Source organism: Spermophilus citellus, assembly GCF_964194105.1.
Source record: "Spermophilus citellus genome assembly, chromosome: 2".
Taxonomy (NCBI): domain Eukaryota; kingdom Metazoa; phylum Chordata; class Mammalia; order Rodentia; family Sciuridae; genus Spermophilus; species Spermophilus citellus.
Genome location: NC_138183.1, coordinates 52304188 through 52321117, shown reverse-complemented (window position 1 = coordinate 52321117; position 16930 = coordinate 52304188). Strand labels below are relative to the sequence as shown.

The 16930-nt window shown below is 41.4% G+C and overlaps 1 protein-coding gene across 2 annotated transcripts in view; it reads right to left on the bottom strand.

The window, feature by feature from the left end:
• The window catches only part of SLC24A2 (solute carrier family 24 member 2), a 221415-nt gene that overhangs the window by 50856 nt on the left and 153629 nt on the right, over positions 1 to 16930 (bottom strand). For both annotated transcript variants that reach the window (XM_081263418.1, XM_081263419.1), the window contains exon 5: positions 10152 to 10202. In XM_081263418.1, coding sequence (XP_081119544.1) covers positions 10152 to 10202 — 51 coding nt within the window. The remainder of the gene's footprint in view (positions 1 to 10151; positions 10203 to 16930) is intronic.

Sequence of the window (16930 nt, the reverse complement as noted above, 5' to 3'; positions counted from 1 at the left end):
GTCCCTCAAGCCCTGTGACTATCTAAGATATATACAAATGAATCACTTTACTAATAAGGCAGACCTCATATTTGAAGACCTGCCAACATTTAACCCAACTTCAACCTAATGGGTGGAAAAAGTTCTTCCAAGTCAGGTTGTCAAGGATTGATCATGGGTATGTCTCTCTGCAAATGGGTGGTGACATTAATCTATTCATCTGGGGAGAGTTTTGATTTGTTCACAGCACCTAGAAAATAGTAGATGCTAAATAAATGTGCATTGAATGATTACTATGACCTATGTGTAAAAAAAAGCAGAACTTAACAATTCTTGGCCTACACATTGCCTAATTATTTATCTTTAAGTGAAGTGAAAAATTTTGGATTTGGCTAAAAATTTATATAGCGACAGCTACTATTTTGTGTACATATATCATCTGTTGTCACCTGGATTTCATGTGTCTATGAATTGGCACTTAATTTTTTTTTAAATCCTCAAGTTTACATTGTAACCTGGTACTTACAAATTACCTTTGAAATGTGGGGTTGCAACAGAAATGTCAGCACATACTCAGAGTTCTTAACTCAAAGGCTTAGAGGCCCATGACTAAAAATAAGATGATTCAATTCATTTCAGATTTAACTATAAGAAACTTACCATGCTTAATTGAACATGCCAGCCCCCTGGTATAACAAACTCTCACTTTTTTTTTCCTTAAAAGAGAAAGCTGTGTGTGTATGCATGTATGTGTGTGTGTGTGTGTGCCTGTGTGTGTGTGTGTGTGTGTGTGTGTGTGTGTGAATTATTCATTTATAATAACAGTATTCAAGTTTGACTGATGAAGGCAACTTAGCATTTTCAGCTCCAGGGATGTCAGAAACAGACAAAAAGAAGCATCCACAATTTGCCTTCTGCTGCCATTTAACACCTTCTACATATGCAATGTGGCAAAATCTGCCTGTACTTGCCAAGTCCAATCTTTCTGCTTTTACTGCTGACAGTTTAGATCATGAATATAAGATGCAATGAAGTTTGCAAAGCCGGATGTATTCACATCAGAGGACTTCCTTGGTCCTGGTTTTCAGGAAGACCGGGGCTTTACCCACACAGCTGGTTTGTCCTTGCAGCAGACCTAATGTTGGTTACTAGCTGGTTAGTTGGTTATGCACATTCACTAGGCTGCTGTCTTCCTAAGATCCAGCCCCAGGGATGAACTTGAAAGAATACATCTCTGAAGACATCATGTGACTAAAAACTGGTGAGTTCAAAAATACATCTATTTTTTTTTTTTTTATAAAGCCCAGCCTTGAGAGAGCAACTGTTCAAGTGCCCAGAACCATCACTTGGCCATGAAAGGTTGGACTGAATGAGTTAAACCATAAACTTGGAATGAATGAAACGTAACACGTATTGGAAATGGTGTCCATGCACAAGAGGGGTTTCTTGCTTTGGTAACTATGGGACAGAAGGTTAAGTTGCAGTGTGTCTCTACTCTCTAAAGAAAGTGAGTGGCCTGGAGGTGATAGGGGCATGTGCTGCAGCAGGAGCTTGATGTTCTGTGTAGGAGGAAGAGTCTGATCACTCAATTTTAGAGAGGACAAATGCTTTCATTGTAATTGTACCCTGGCTTCAGCTCAACTTTGGTAAATATTCAGGTTTCTAAAATAGGTAAATTAGAATGTAGCTACATTACAAAGGAATATCTGCTTTGTAATGAAGTCAGAATGCATCTTTCTTCAAAGGATTTAAACTTGCTATTTGAGGCTCTCTCGGCACTGTTAGTGGGAATACAAATTGGTGAAATCAATATGGCACCATCTTTCAAAACTTGATGTGTATTTTGATCAGGCATTTCTATTTCTAGGAATTTATTTTATGTATCTCTACTCAGTAAAGTTTATAATCGGGGATACTTACGAAGATGCTCATTTAGCATTGATGTAATAACTAGATAAATAAACAAAAATGAAAATACTCTATGTGTTCATCAACAGAGGACTGATCGTACCCACCATGGAACAGCCATGAAATGAATGGGATACTATGCAGCCATCAAAAAAAATGAGGACGGCCTAAATGTGCACATGTGGAAAAATCTCAAGATACTATTAATAAACAAAACTCAGGTTTCATTATAAAAGAGAATCTCTGTTAAAACACTGATGAAAGAAGTTATCTCTAAGAAATGGGTAGAATCTGGGATAGAAAGGAGATTCACTTTTTATTACCTTTCCTTAAGTAGTATCTCCTTTTTCTTTGTGCCCATAATGTTTTTATAATAAAAAAGAATAGTTAAAATTAATTTGTGATTTTAAACTTCTACTGTGATAAAAGTTTGGATTTGTAACTAAATATACTTTTTTTCCTTTTTCTTTGGTAATGGGAATTGAACCCAAGGGTTTTTTTTTTAAATTTTTTTTCAGTTGTTCATGAAGCTTTATTTTATTTATATGTGGTGCTGAGAATCAAACCCATTGCCTCACACATGCTAGGCAAGTGCGCTACCACTGAGCCACAACCCTAGCTCCCTGAGCCACAACCCCAGCTCCAAACCCAAGGGTTTTTAACCATGAAACCACATTCCTGGTCCTTTTTATTTTGAGACGTGGTCTCACTAAGTTGCTGAGAGCCTTGCTAAGTTGCTGAGGCTGGCTTCACTCCCACCATCCTTCCGCCTCAGACTCCTGAGCTGCTGGGATTACAGCTGTGCGCCACTGTGCCCGACCTTTCCCATTTTTTAAAAAGATCTATTCTATAGGAAATATCTAATGCATTGTTTGCTATGTTTAACCACATTAAAAGAGAATTTGGCTATGGATTGGATCAAATAATATGCAATACTTTTACTTTAGACATAGTGACCTAGGCACTACCACAGTCCTGGTGGTGGCCCAACCAAGCGCAAAATCAAGTTTTCAGGAGTTGGGGTTGACTGCAAGCCTGTGTCTGACATCACTCTGAATAAAAGATACCAGGACAGAATTGTGGACATGGGACTGGAGGGGCCATCCTGTCCATTATCTGAACATCTCAGTGTTGGGGTCCTTGGCTTCTCCAGTGCAAGGCCCTTCTGTCTTTGGACATGTCTGTGAGGAAGGTTTTTCTACACCAGGCTGAACCTTCTCTTCCTGAACTGAGGAAGGTAACTTAACTCCATAACCAAGGCACCACCCGCTGGAAGACTTGCCTAGGAAAACCTTCTGCACAGCGACCTTTTCGTCCCTTTCCTGGTAAGACAGATCCTACTTTCCCCCTACAAAATGCCCGTGGGACTAATTCCAAGAAAGAGGCTGGAGCGAGAACTTGTAAGATGCCGTGGGGTGTTCCCTAACAGCACACTCCTTCCTTCCAGGTCACCTGTCAGCACCTGGGCCCTCAGTTCAAGATGGCTCTGAACATACCTGACTTAATCTCCCATCTCCAACATCAGGAAACCTCCTACATCCTTAACCCCTTCTCTGAATATTCCCTTTGCCTTCTCGTAACATCCCAAACTCAGCTGTGAGCTGAAGACTCCTTTCTCCTTGCAGCCTTTGATGATGGCAGATGCCCACACCTCTGAATGTCCCACCCCAACCTGTTTCTCACTGCTTTTAATGGTTTCTCTACCTCCTTGGGAGCACAAGCCCATAATTTACGGGCTGTATTTCCCTCCCTTATTTCCTAGAGATCTTAGATCCTAGTTCATTGTTTTCCTCTCCATCATTACTCCTGTCCCCAGTGGTGGTAATTTACACAGGGGAGCCGTGCGACACCTGGCTCCTCACTGCCTCACTCTACCCACATCCAGCGCTCTCAGCTCACGCATCCACCCACTCCTGTGTTTAATCCCTAGACCTTGTCACTAGCAATAACCACATGACTTTCATAATCTTGATTTGAAGCATCTCACTTTCTATCATTCTTTTAAACTTTTCTACTACAACAATTCTTTGATCTCATTGGTCAATTCATGGATGCTCTCATCTTTTTGCTGCTCCCCCTTGGAACGTGTTTTTCACACAGTTTCTGGGTCACCATTCCATCTTGGTTCTTTTCCTAGTCTCCCCTTTTCCCCAGACTCTCAAATTTGAAGCCTTCGGGGATTCATCCTTGGTCATCTACTCTCTATCTGTCAGCCAGGAATTGCCATCCACATCTGTGGTTTTAAAGAACATCTATCTTTTATGACTTTCAAATTTGTGTCTGCAGCCCTGCCTGACCTCTCTCCCAAGCTTCAACCTCCCATCTGTACTATTTTTTAACATCTCTACTTGGATGTCTTGGGACCATCCCAAACTTACCATGAGCTCTCAGCATCTCTCCTATGGCTTGTTCTAGTCTCAGTCTCCCTCATCACTATGCAGATGTATGAAAGTGAGATTTCTCTGTCATGGAGAGACTGCAAGTTGGCTAAGTAGCATCTATTCTTTAGCAACTCACTGAATTTAATAAACAACATTCCCAAGCTGCCTTGAAACTAGGTGTATCCATGTGACTGGGTTTTGGGGAAATTTTACTGAGAGGGTCTTCAGGGAAGGCTCATTGAAAAGGAGACAAAACCAAAAACCAACCAACCAACCAAACCAAACCAAACAAAAACAAAAATGGGGAAAATCACTTTGATTCTTTTTCCTTCCTGGAATACAGATGTGCTGGCTGGAGCTCCAGCAGCAGCCATTTGGGACCATTAGGTGCTTTTGAGATTGAAAGTCCTATGCTGAGGTTGTGGAGCAGAAGGATGGTGGAAAGAGCCTGAGTTTGGAACATGATAGAGCTGCCAGATATCCCATGTCCTATCTGGCTCTGGACTTCTTACACTTGAGAGGAAAATGAACTTCCATCTGGGTAAACTGCTATCTGCCACTGTTATTCTGGACTTTGTGTTATATAAAGCTGAAACAAACCAGCCTGAAATATTAGCATATATAACATGGTCCTATCCATTTGATCAAGGAATAAAGTGTACTGTGAAGGCAGCAGATCACAGCAAGAACTTGTTTAGAAGTACATTTTTAGAGGACCCGTTGGGGACACTGGAAAACAATACTGGATGGTACTCCAAAGACCCTTTCTCTTTGAAAAAGGACTGGACTATGTCACTGCAGCTAAGAAGGTTAATTGACGAGATAATGTGACCTTAAGGTGCTTTTGTTTCTTTGGAATAATTGGAATTTTCAAAACTCAGCCACATGCCTAATTTAGGAGCCCATGATTCTCAGTTTGTTGATAGGCTTACTGCCATTAAAGAAAAAGTTACAATTTTTGACCTTGACATCAAAACTCTTTCTATCCTATTTTTTTCTTACACAATGACCAAAGATTGATTTTTTAAAAATAGTGGTTGAAAACTTTTTTTTCTGGATATGCTCCTGTTCAGTGGCAATAACTTTCTCCATGCAATGTTTAACTCCAAAGAGCAAAAATTAAGACTTCTGAATATTGCCACTGGTAGAAAGACCTCTTCTCCAATAAATTCATCTATTCCATCATGGAAACTTGTTTCACTTGAACTTGTTTCACTTGAAAAAAGTTTCCACATTTTTATTTATAGTAGCATTAGGAAAGGATGCCAATTTCAATTCACTGAGAATTTTCCAGAGTGAGAATATGAAATTTGGGTATCTGCAGATGAGAAATAAGCTATGGATTATTAATTTTAAGAATTGAAATTACTCTTCCAAGATAACACAGTCTCTCTTCTAAGGGAATAAGGGCATGACTTTCCATGGAGGGAGTTGAGGTCCCTAAAAGACCACAGTGAGGGTCATTCATTTGTCTCTCCAGGAATGTCTTACTACAGAAGCAAATATGGTCCCTGGGAAAAGCGAAGCTCACTGATCGATCAGGGCTAGTGAAATGTCTCACAGCCCAGGAGCTCGTGATTGTGAAGTGAACACATTAGCACAGGTGGCTGGTTGGGTAGTATGTCGACTCGTGAAGCAGGAATAAGGCAATGGAGCCAAGGCCTGCTGGGTGCAGGGCTGTGGGTTTTACAGTTTCTCCTGGTCTCGCTTCCCAAGGCTGAGCGAGATGCCTTCCACCTGACTCCCCGGCACCTAGGTCTGCATGGATCCCTTCTCTCTGCCTGTGTCTTCTTCGAGCTCAGGAGTTCCTTAGGAGGACTGTCTTAACTCCAGAGGCCTTGCCCCCCATCTAGCGGCTGGCATCTCCTGGGTGTCAATGAGTGAATGCACTAGGAGTGACTGAATGAGGGGACCAGAATCTGATTGGCTTGGGCTGGGAGAGGAGGGGGGTGTGGCCCAGGGAGCTGCTTCAGTTCAGGGAGTTCACCTGAATGCCAAGGGAGGGGAAGAAAGGGCTCTGAGGGCAAGGGCAAACTTTGCAAATGCAGGAATTTTGCCCAGTGTCAGAGTAGGTATATTGTTTTATTAAAATAAACTTTTTACAGTAAAGTGTTTCAGTAGGGTAATTTTTTTTTTTAAATGTAGCTCATTGTCTACTCTGTGACATTCTTATTCTTGGTCCATGGTCTACATTGGTCCTTCCTGCAACCCCCCCTCCCTGCCCCGTTCCCTACACTGTAGCCAATTGCACTGCCCCTGTTCCTCACATGCGCCTTGTGCAGTAATCTGAGGGTTACCAAGAGGGCAGGGACTCTAGGTGACATAGTCCCAGGTTCAGGTCTTGTGTCCCTACCTGCTACCTCTGGTTCCCCAGAGCAAATTACTTTGCTACTCTGAGTTTCATTTGTTTCATCTAACAAGATACCTCTTGGAGCCTTAGTTTTCTTATTTTAATGAAATTTGCTTGTGTGGTCATGATAAAGACTAGATGATGTATGATCTGTAAAGCCCCAGTCCGAATTTGGCAGGTCGGAGGCAGCCAGGAAGCACAGGTGCGTCCCCCATCCTTTCATCCCTCTCGCTTGGCGGGTCAGCCATTGTCACCATTCTTTACCAATTTATCCTGTATTTCCTGATCTTTTAAGGCCAAGTTCAGAGACTACAAAATCTCTCCATAAAATCTCTTTCCCTTGCCCATTGAAGCCACCTTTCCTCCTCCTGCCATCCGTCCACATCTTCTGGACACCTACAGGACTTACCACTTTTTCTTGGCACTTCAAGGATAGCTGTGTGCTATTTCTCTCCCTGGTCTGAAAGCCCCACGGGAGCTAATCTCCCACCTTTTAGTCTTATTTCCCTAAAGCGCCTACAGAGTAACTTTCACACAGTAGGTGCTTAAAAATAATGATCAAAATATGTGCAGGACAATGCTGTATTTTTGGAAATCATTGCCCAATTCCTCTTTGGATATGGGGTATTGTATATAACATATCTTTGCATTGATTCACTTCGGGAGTTAAAAAAAAAAAAAAGAGAGATTCATCCCAAGTAGCTGACCTCACACAATGTCCAGAATATTCCTGAAAAGTTATACATAAGCAATCATAATAAAGCCCTGCTCAAGGGTTAGTTACAGCTCTGAAATTGTGAAAATGCCTGGCTGGAGGGCAGTATTTCCCAAAGGCTAGATAGTTTACAGTAATTGTCCCCAACTTCTTCCTTTTTATTACACTTTCTTAAATTGCATAGCATGCAAATGACATCTATCAGAGTTATTCTTACTGTTTTTCAAAGAGAGGAGAAGGGCCCTCAAGAATATGAATAAGTCATGCCTGGAAATTGCCAGATTTGAGGTTACTGAGTTTAGTCTTTTTTTTTTTCAGTATTGGGGATGGAGCTAGGCAAATGCTAGGCAAATGCTCTACTACCAAGCTACATACTTTTATTTTATGTTGACACAGGATCTTGCTAAGTTGCCTGGGCTAGCCTTTAATGTGGGATCTTCCTGTATCAGCCTCCTAAGTTGCTGGCATCACAGGTGTGCCCACTGTTCCTGGTTGGCTCCGAGTCTTTTTGAAGGAATCCCAGAAAATTAGGGTTAAGCCAAACTTCGCTTTTAGGGAAGCAGCTGCCCAAGGATATGATTCAAGGTGGTTGAACCCTTTTCTGAAATTTTATTTTCACTGGTACCTGAGAGGGATTGCTATGTGTTAGGAAGACTTTTTAATCTTTCAGAAGTTCCTATTTCAGGAGAAGGATTAACCTTAGCCAGCACTGTCCTTGGTCCCATGAGAAGCTCCTTGTTACAGTTCTCAGATCAAAGAAGTCTGGGAAATCTTGTGCGTGCCTTCTGCCTTAGGATGTGCTATAAGCTGCTGTGTATAGCAGCATATTGAAGCTCCAAGAAATCACGTGGGAAAAAAATCTATTTAACTCAGAAGCTTTCCCACTTATTTAACTAGGAAGTTAATTTTTTTGGGTTGTTGCAAAATAACTGGTAACATCATATGAAGCTTGCATTCATAGAAGAGCATTCTAAAATTCTGCCTTAGCTATATAAGTTGTGACCATAATGGGGATGAATGTTCACCTATGATGGGACCCAGTGGGATATGCACAAGGGGACAGGAAAGTCAAGAAGGATAGTGAATGTTAAAGTCAACCTGTGAGGCCCCAAACACAATCTGACAGTTCTGCTAAGGACCTTGGTTCACATTTCAGGTATCAATTTGATTTGCTTTCCTGCTTCAGAAGCCCAATCGTTATTACGTGCTATCATCAGGTTGGAAGTGCCACATTTGCCTCTTCATGTGATCTTGAACTGTCTAGGGCAAGGAGGAGAGAGGAAGGGAGAACTTGGACAGAGACATTTGCTCAGAGGATGTGAAAAAAAAGGAAGGAAAGGAACAGAGTAAGGAAGAAAGGGACACTGAGGTGACCAGGAGACAAAGGCATGTCGGCAACAGGAGTTGAGGGTGGAGGGCAGTGGGCAAGGTGGTATAAAGAAGTACAGTGAAGATCTGTGATGGGCCAGGTAGAAGTTAGCAAACCCTCCTCCCCAAACCAGGAATAAAATAATAACTGGTCCAGGATCCTTCCTTTAAAGATATTGCAGTGTCCTTTCTGTCCCCTGGTGGTATAGGATGCTTATTCCTGCAGGTAGCGTTCTGCCCTTGGACTTTTCACTATCCAAGGGATTACATTTCCCCCACGAGGTTGAGAGAGCCCAGTTTGAGATCCTAATAATGGCCTGCTGCTTTGAAAAACATCGCAGAGGTTAATTTAAAGCACGTGATAGTAATGGAGAAGGGACCAGGTGTTGTGCAGAAGCCAGAGTGCAGTGGGGCTGAGAAGTGGCTTCCTCTTACCCAGGACTGTCAGATGGTTCACTTCTTACATGCAAAGCAACTAGGAGACCTTTGGCAAGCTAAGGCAACTTAGAAATATTGGAAACTGAAAGCAAGATATGCAACACATTTGGGAATTTCTCTCTCATGTTGAAAGATAAAATTAGCTGATTCCCCTACCAGGGTGCCCTTTGATTTATTGTTAGTGTAAAAGTCATGTAAAGACCTCAAATGTTTTCATCACTTATGAATACTACACGGGAGAAGTCCATAAAACAACTCCTTTTACAAGAATTCAAAAATTTCAAACTGCTGTTCCATGTTGAACTTAATTCAGAGAAAAAAAACAACGATTCTGCTTGGAACAATGCTGTCCTCTGGGGGTACTGCCTGGAATCCATTACCAAATACATTTAAAAATAAATCTCTACCGAGAAACAATGGCTCAGATGATATGCCCAATCTCACAGAGTTGTGTCCCCGTAGAGAAAATTCCACTGGCCGGAATGGTGTCCCTGGCCTCCAAGACTAAAGCTCTTGTCTGAGTCTGAGGACATGAGCCCACAGCCTTCTGCATCAGAATTGAGTTTCAAGAAGGTTTGGGGTGTTGAGTTACTTTGGATCTCTCATTCCTTTGCATAAATCAGAAACCCATCAGAACATAACCCCTCTCTGAAATCAAGGGCATATAAGATGAGTGTTTCTAATCAGTGCTGTGAATGTGTGAGTGCTTACTTGTGTTTAAACTGCTGACACCATTTCTCTGAGTGTGTTACACAACTGGATGGTTTGGATTGTTTGAATGGAATAACATGATTACCCATGGTATTGCACGTCTCCAATTCCAAATAAATACAATGGCAAAAACTAGACAAAAAAGTGCAGAACAAATAATAAATCACACAATGTCACTGAAGTCATGCAAAAAGGAAAAAAAGAAAGATTTAAGAAATGGGCAAGCAACGGACACAATAAATGAAAAGAAAAGAAAAAGGAAAGAAAGAGGCAATGCATACAATTCTAAAATCATTCTTACCTTCTTCAGTCATTGTGTCATAATATTTTAGTTTTCCATATGATCCAAGTTCTACAATATCACAGTAAAAGACACAAAGATAAGGAACGAGCTATAATGCAAGAACTTTGTTTTTACACATTCTTAATTAATCAGATTCAGAGTTATACTGTCAGATTCTGCGATCGTAACTATATGGAGATGTGCAAACATGGGCCATGTGGCAGACAGCTTTCACAGCCCATTTTCAGAAATCACTTAAAATATATTATTCTACAGAGGGTAGGATGTGCCCTGCATTACAGAATATGTTAACATCCAATGAAACAGAATACTTGGCACAGATACTTCACCCCAGGCCAAGTCTAGATCATGATTTTTATAGAGGTGACACTCCAGGAAAAAAGAAGGATTGGATGAGGAGAATGTCCAGGTCTATGAAAGCTTGTGGACACTGGTATTTCTTGCCCTAGTTCAGCAGCCCCAGGAGTTCATTTCACAGTTTTTCTCCAACAGAAGTGCTTCCTAGAGAATAAGAAAGCTACCTGGGAGAATCCAAAATGAAAAACCAGGTTTTAAACTTTCCTTTAACTTCTTAAACTTCAGGCAGAAAACTCTGTTGTGTGCAAAGCATGCTGGAAAGAGCTGTTCCTGGTGTTGAGTGCTTCTGAGGGGGAGCAAGAGTGAGGCATATTCCCCCAAAACACTGCCCGTTGCACACAGGTGACAGAGAGGCTACAACTCCCAGATCAAGGTGTCATCGCCTGCTGGCCTGCTGTGGTGTGAACAGTAGGGATGGGTGGACCCACAGCCCCTCTTCTGTATGCAGGGCACCACTGGATTAGCCTGTAAGGGAAACCACTGGCAGACAGTTTGTTCCCAGTCAGCTGGGGGTGTGGCTGGTGGGATGGGGGGAGAGGAAAGGAGGGAATGCACCACTTCTTTTTTCTTACTTTGGTTTTAAAATAGAAACTTTATTCTTGCTTGTCTGAAAATCCCAGATTGTTCTAAGCAACACTGTGAGAAGGTTAAATATATTTTTCTTGGTCATGACAACACTCTCCCAATAAACTTCAAGAAATTAATTAGACTCAAGAGATATTCCCGTGATTCTGCAGAACGCTCTATGGCCCATTAACTTGGGCAGCTGTTGGAGATCCACATATGAATCAATTTCTAATCAATGGGTTTGTGTACAAGAGAAAAGATCTAGCTTTAAATGCAACAATAAATATTCTTGGATTATTATATTATACATTTTCTATGTATTCCTTTTCACATGCCTAAAATTTTATCTAAAGCTATTTTGATATACCAGTACCAAATTGTGTCTTGGGGAGAAAAATCACCTCATTTTTATGTTCTGAAAAAATCTGCCTATTTTGACTTTTATCGGAAATACTTTGAGTTCTCCCTCCCAGAACCTTAAAAAAAATGCAGGTTCTTCAATAAGAAAATGAAGTTTGTGTAAATAAGAAAATATTTTATGACTTCTGGGAATTGCCTTCAGAGGGATATATATATATTTTTTTTCTGGTATTTTAGAAACAATAGTCAATTATACATTTGACATTGCACAAGTTTGGAATTCTCAAATGATCTAAATACCTTCATAAATATTAAACATATTCATAGTGGCTTCACAGATAAATGTGATTGTGTGTGTGTGTATGTAATCTTGTAGTAAGTTGATGAATTATATCATCCAACTAATTTTTTGTAGCCTTTCTTCCTTCTCCCAGGTAAAATACTGAAATAAGCAGCTGGCATTCATGATTATTTGCTCAGGAAACAGAACATGGGTTTTTTTGCTTGCAAAGTTGGCTGTAAACCATATTTTGTACGGTGATGAAATTCCATTGCATTTTTATGGATCCATATTTTTGATGCAAACCTCTCTGTATGTGCACACCTGTTTTCATGTATCAGTTCCAAACTGTCACACCTCGATTTGTGGCAGATGATACTATTCTCAATTTCATCTCTTGTGGAACCAGGTATACATCAATAAATACAATCATAATATTTAATTATCACTACATATTTATATTTATAGTCAGAATTGAAACTGTTCCTGTCTGATAAAATGCATACATTCTTGCCATGGTGGCAATATCTAGATTGATAGCTGCTTCCTTAGATGATGACAGAGGAACAGGAACTGGGCACAACATACCACAAATGAGGCTAACAATGGTGGAATAAGAGTAGTGAAAAGCTGCAGAACAACAGTGGTGGGGAGACAACTCAAAGCACAGGAGGCAGGAGTCGAGGGAGCAGTTTCTGTCTGAGAGAAGGGAACGGTGTTTGTAGCTTAGGAAGGAAAAGGCAATAAAGGTTGGAGGAGGAAACCAGCCTGTTGGAAAACAGTCTTTCACACTGGATGGTGAGATGGGGAACAGCAGCCTCATGCGGAACAGGCAGGCAGCCCTATTTCCTGAACCAGGCCTTGAGAGGCGCAGGCTGAGGAGTGTGACATGCGACCAGGACAAACACAACATGCACGCATAAGCCAGAGCTCATCACGCACCTGGCTGTTGCCCTACAGCCCAGGATGCCTCATGAAGAGTGGCCAATAGCCACTACTGACAGCCTGTGGCCAGGCCTAGCCAGGCTGAGAGGAGCTGGAAGGAATGAACAGACTCACCTGTGCAGGAACTTGGCTTCCCATCAGCACGCTCCCCATAATGAAAAGCCAAGGCACCTTCAACTTATTTGGATTAGGATTCAAACTGGGCCTGATCCCAGCTGAGTTTCTTTAGGGTAGAAGGGAGGAGGTTCAAGAGGGTGTTGCTTAATCCCATCTAGTAACGTTCATTGTATCAACGGAGCAAGAGGCAGTGAGGATTGGAAGAGTCGTGTGGCTCACCTGTCCTATCATTCTGGTCCCATCTGATACCTCTTCTCTATAAACATTTCTTTAAGAAGGCCACATGGCCTGAAAAAAATCATTACAGAACCCAGTGGCTGATGTTTGAGTTGAGCCTATAATCGGATCATGTACTTGCTTTCAGGCCCTCTGGGGACACAGGTGTCCAAGCTCTTGCATCTTTGGGGTATGAACCTTTACTAATCCACTTTCTTCCAATCTTGCCAGAACCTAACTACCAGGATGTAAGGTACCTGTGACTTCTTGTCTACACTTTACAATTGCCAAAATCAAAGTAAAAGTTTTGCCATCAGTCTTAAAGAATGTGTGAATAAGAATTAGCATTTCTGGCTCCTAACTTCCTCCCTTTTTGAGAAGTACACAGACATAGCTCTCCCAACATTGTAGTTCTTAGTTTTACTTTTGAGGCTTCTGGCATTCTTGACCCTTACCCCACCACAAATCCCAGAACGGGGAACAGTAGAAAAATGACTTCTTACATTTGAGAACTTGAAAGTTGATATATAAAATGGAAAGTCAATGGAAGGACCTATGCTAATTCATTTTATCTGAAAGAAATCAATGAGAGCAAGTATTTATTATTTAAGTATTAGATGATGGGAAAAATAAGGATTGCTTAATTTTTTTCAAAGATCTAGTTTCTTTTTGGTCTTGTTCTGACCTGTGTACAAAGACTTGAAAATTAAGGCTTTCTCAACACAGACAGTAGTTTCTTGGTAAAACCCTCTTATACGGTGTGTACAACTACTGGATCACACCAGACTCATGGAGGATTATTTTCACTAGTACATGGAAGTTAGAATATGAAGTCAGGAGTGTAGGTCTGGACCCAAGATCTGCCACATATTAGATGTGTGGCTTTGAGCAAATGGCTTCACCTCTCTGAACCTTAGAATACTCAGCTCCAAAGGGACTTGACTGTTTTCACCCTAAGGCAGGTGTGAAGTCTAGATGAGATGAGGATACACACACCTATCGATTGACATGGCAGCTGTCATATTACAAGCATCACAGGAAGTGCGAAGGAGAATCCAGGGGATGTGGAGCAGGGCATTTAGGGGGCTTCACATATTGTACACTCTTTTAAAAACAAATCCAACACTCCTTATAGAGGTTTAAAATAGGAATTGTGGCTCAACAAGGAAAGACATCCCACAATGTCAGGGCTAGTATTTAAAAAAGGTCTCTTCATGAATTCTGCTTGCTACTTTCAGATCTAAGGAACTCAAATATGGACCATCCCTGGGGAGCACATGTGGACCCTCCACTTCTGGAATCATCAGTGTTCCTACGTTTTCTTCTAATGTTTGCATGGGAGCCTGTCTCTCCCACAAGTTGTCCCTATGTTGGAGGTGGAGACTCTATTCCTCCCTAGATCTGTCCTAGTAGAACACAGAAAGGTGCTTTTCTCACACCACACACTCTGCTCACATTTCTTAAACAAAGTGTACAAATGGACAGCTTCAAATGACAGTGCAGCTCAGGAGGCTTTGGTTTGTTGATCTTCCCCGGATTTGCCGAAGTCAAAAAGGGCTGGCACTGATGTGGCTCTTCCTCTGTGGCTACCAGGGCATTACTATACAACTAGAGTGAGTCTGAGTGACACTGAGCAGACAGCTAATGCAAAGGCTCTACTACTCAGGATCTGGGTGACCTCTTTGAAACGGGGTCTTCTGTAAAATGAGGAAGAGAGCAATGACTTTGAGACATGTCTATGGGGTGGTGCCAGCATCTTTAATAATAGGACCCCTCTTCATTAGGTCCTTTGAACATCTAGTGCAAGCTAGTTAAACCCTATTCAGTGATTTTTTTTTAAACTTAAAAAAAAAAACACCTTAAGAGATGGAGGTTAAATGAGGAAACCACCAAGAATCCTTACTTCTTTCACAAGTTGGAAGGAAAGGAATATTTTAACCTTCAAATTCTAAACCTCACTCAAAAAAGCTTTCAAAGTACTGACTCATTGCAGAAGCTCTTCTTAACATTCTGCGGGGGATCGATGTTCGAGCTCTGAACTTCCTTAAGAGGCTCTTAAATGTGTACACGGCTGCCTGGGGACAGCTGCACTCAATGTGTGGCACATATATGTCATACGCGAGGTGTTAACAGAGATGATTTTTCCCTATGGTGTTCTTCTCACATCTGATTCTTCCCAGGCTATGCTAATGAGCACTTCTTTTTGTTCTATGAGATTCAAACCTCTCAGGCTTTTGGTAGGAAGGCAAGAACTTTGCAAAGGAAAATAAAGATCTGAGCTTGTGGGTAATTACTATAATTTGAACGTATCCTCTCAAATTCATGAATTGGAAACTTAATTTCCAATGCAACAGTGTTGTGGCTTTTGGGAGGTGCGGAGCCCTGGAGAATTGATCAGTGCCTCTAAGAAAGGGCTGTGGAGTGGGTTCTCTTTCTTGCTCTTCTGCTGTGGGACTGTGCAACATTCTTCTCCTTCAGAGACATGTGTTCAGATCTTGGAAGCAGAGAGTGGGCCCTTACCAGAATCCAAACCCACTAGTGCTTCATCTTGGCCTTTGCAGCCTCCAAAACTGTGAGAAATACATTTCTGTTCTTTGTAAATGATCCAGTCTAGGTATTCTGTTACAGCAGTACAGAATGAACTAAAATAGTCATCATGCATCAGCTATTGAATGAGTTTCAAGTAGGATCTACAAACACACACACACACACACACACACACACACACACACACATACACCTGTCATATAGTGTTGTCATCTTACTTCATGCCCTTTGAATCCAGCCCCTTCATGAAATCCTCACTCTTCCCTTGTCAAGTTTCCTGAAAACTCAGACACACTGGCTTGTTATTGCTGTGATTAATCTTCCCACTCACATGTACTTCCTTGTTTATGTCCCTATGTTGATATCATTCTAAGGCCCCAACCTCTAAGAAATGCTGATGCCACATTGGTGGCCAAAAGATGAGTCAGAAAGATCCCTAGTGACTGCAGCATAGTAGGCATCTTGATAAGGTACCAGTGAACTACAGGGGCCATAGATGTGCAAAGCAGGTTGGGGAAACAATAGGGAGTAGTGGGGATTATGGAAAACTAGCACATGTCTAAAAAGTAGAGCAGTCACTCAGCTCCAATTCTCCTCTCCATGGGGGAATGCAGTCAGGTGTGTATTGACAGATCTTTTGATTATCCAATGAAAGCCAGATATTTGGATTTTTATGTGAACTCTCCTGATTTTTTTAAATGCTGCCAACTAATTCCAAATTAAAAAAAAACAAAACAATAACATGGCGATATCAATCTGTAGCCCTTAGTTTAAAGTCATGTTGCTTGGTCCAATTTTCTTACAAATAAGAGTTGAATGAATGGATGAGACCAACTGTTAGAACTGGAAGGAATTCTTTCCAGGCACCTTGCTTCAGAGGATCAAGGACTCTGGTTTATTTCTTTGTCTCCCTCAAAGCTTATATCCCTCACCTATTAGGATACCATAATCTGCTCACCTCTGGATTGGATTGAGTGTCAGACCTCAAGTTCCTCTAGGACCACCACCATGCTCATGTTAGGCAGACTGAGCTGTGATGAGCCTGTGATTAATCCCCCTCATTATCTATAGTCCTGACCAGCCAACTCCCCCATTATGCAAGCCAAGAGAGTGATTTTGTTTTGTTTTGCTTTAAATTTTAATTTGAGAGGATTAGAAATTGCTTATTAAGTGTAAATATCCCAAATGATCTTGCAGGGAAATATCTGGAGTTTTGGAAAGTCCAAGGCAAAGTTCCGAAAGGTAGGTTTGGATCACAGAGGGAGGTGTCAATATAATTATGTGAGAATTATCATTCTTGAACAGTGAACAATAATGTGTGGTCATTACTGTGGATCACCCAGATGGTTCATAATAAAATGTCCAAGTGAGTCCCCAGATACTCTGA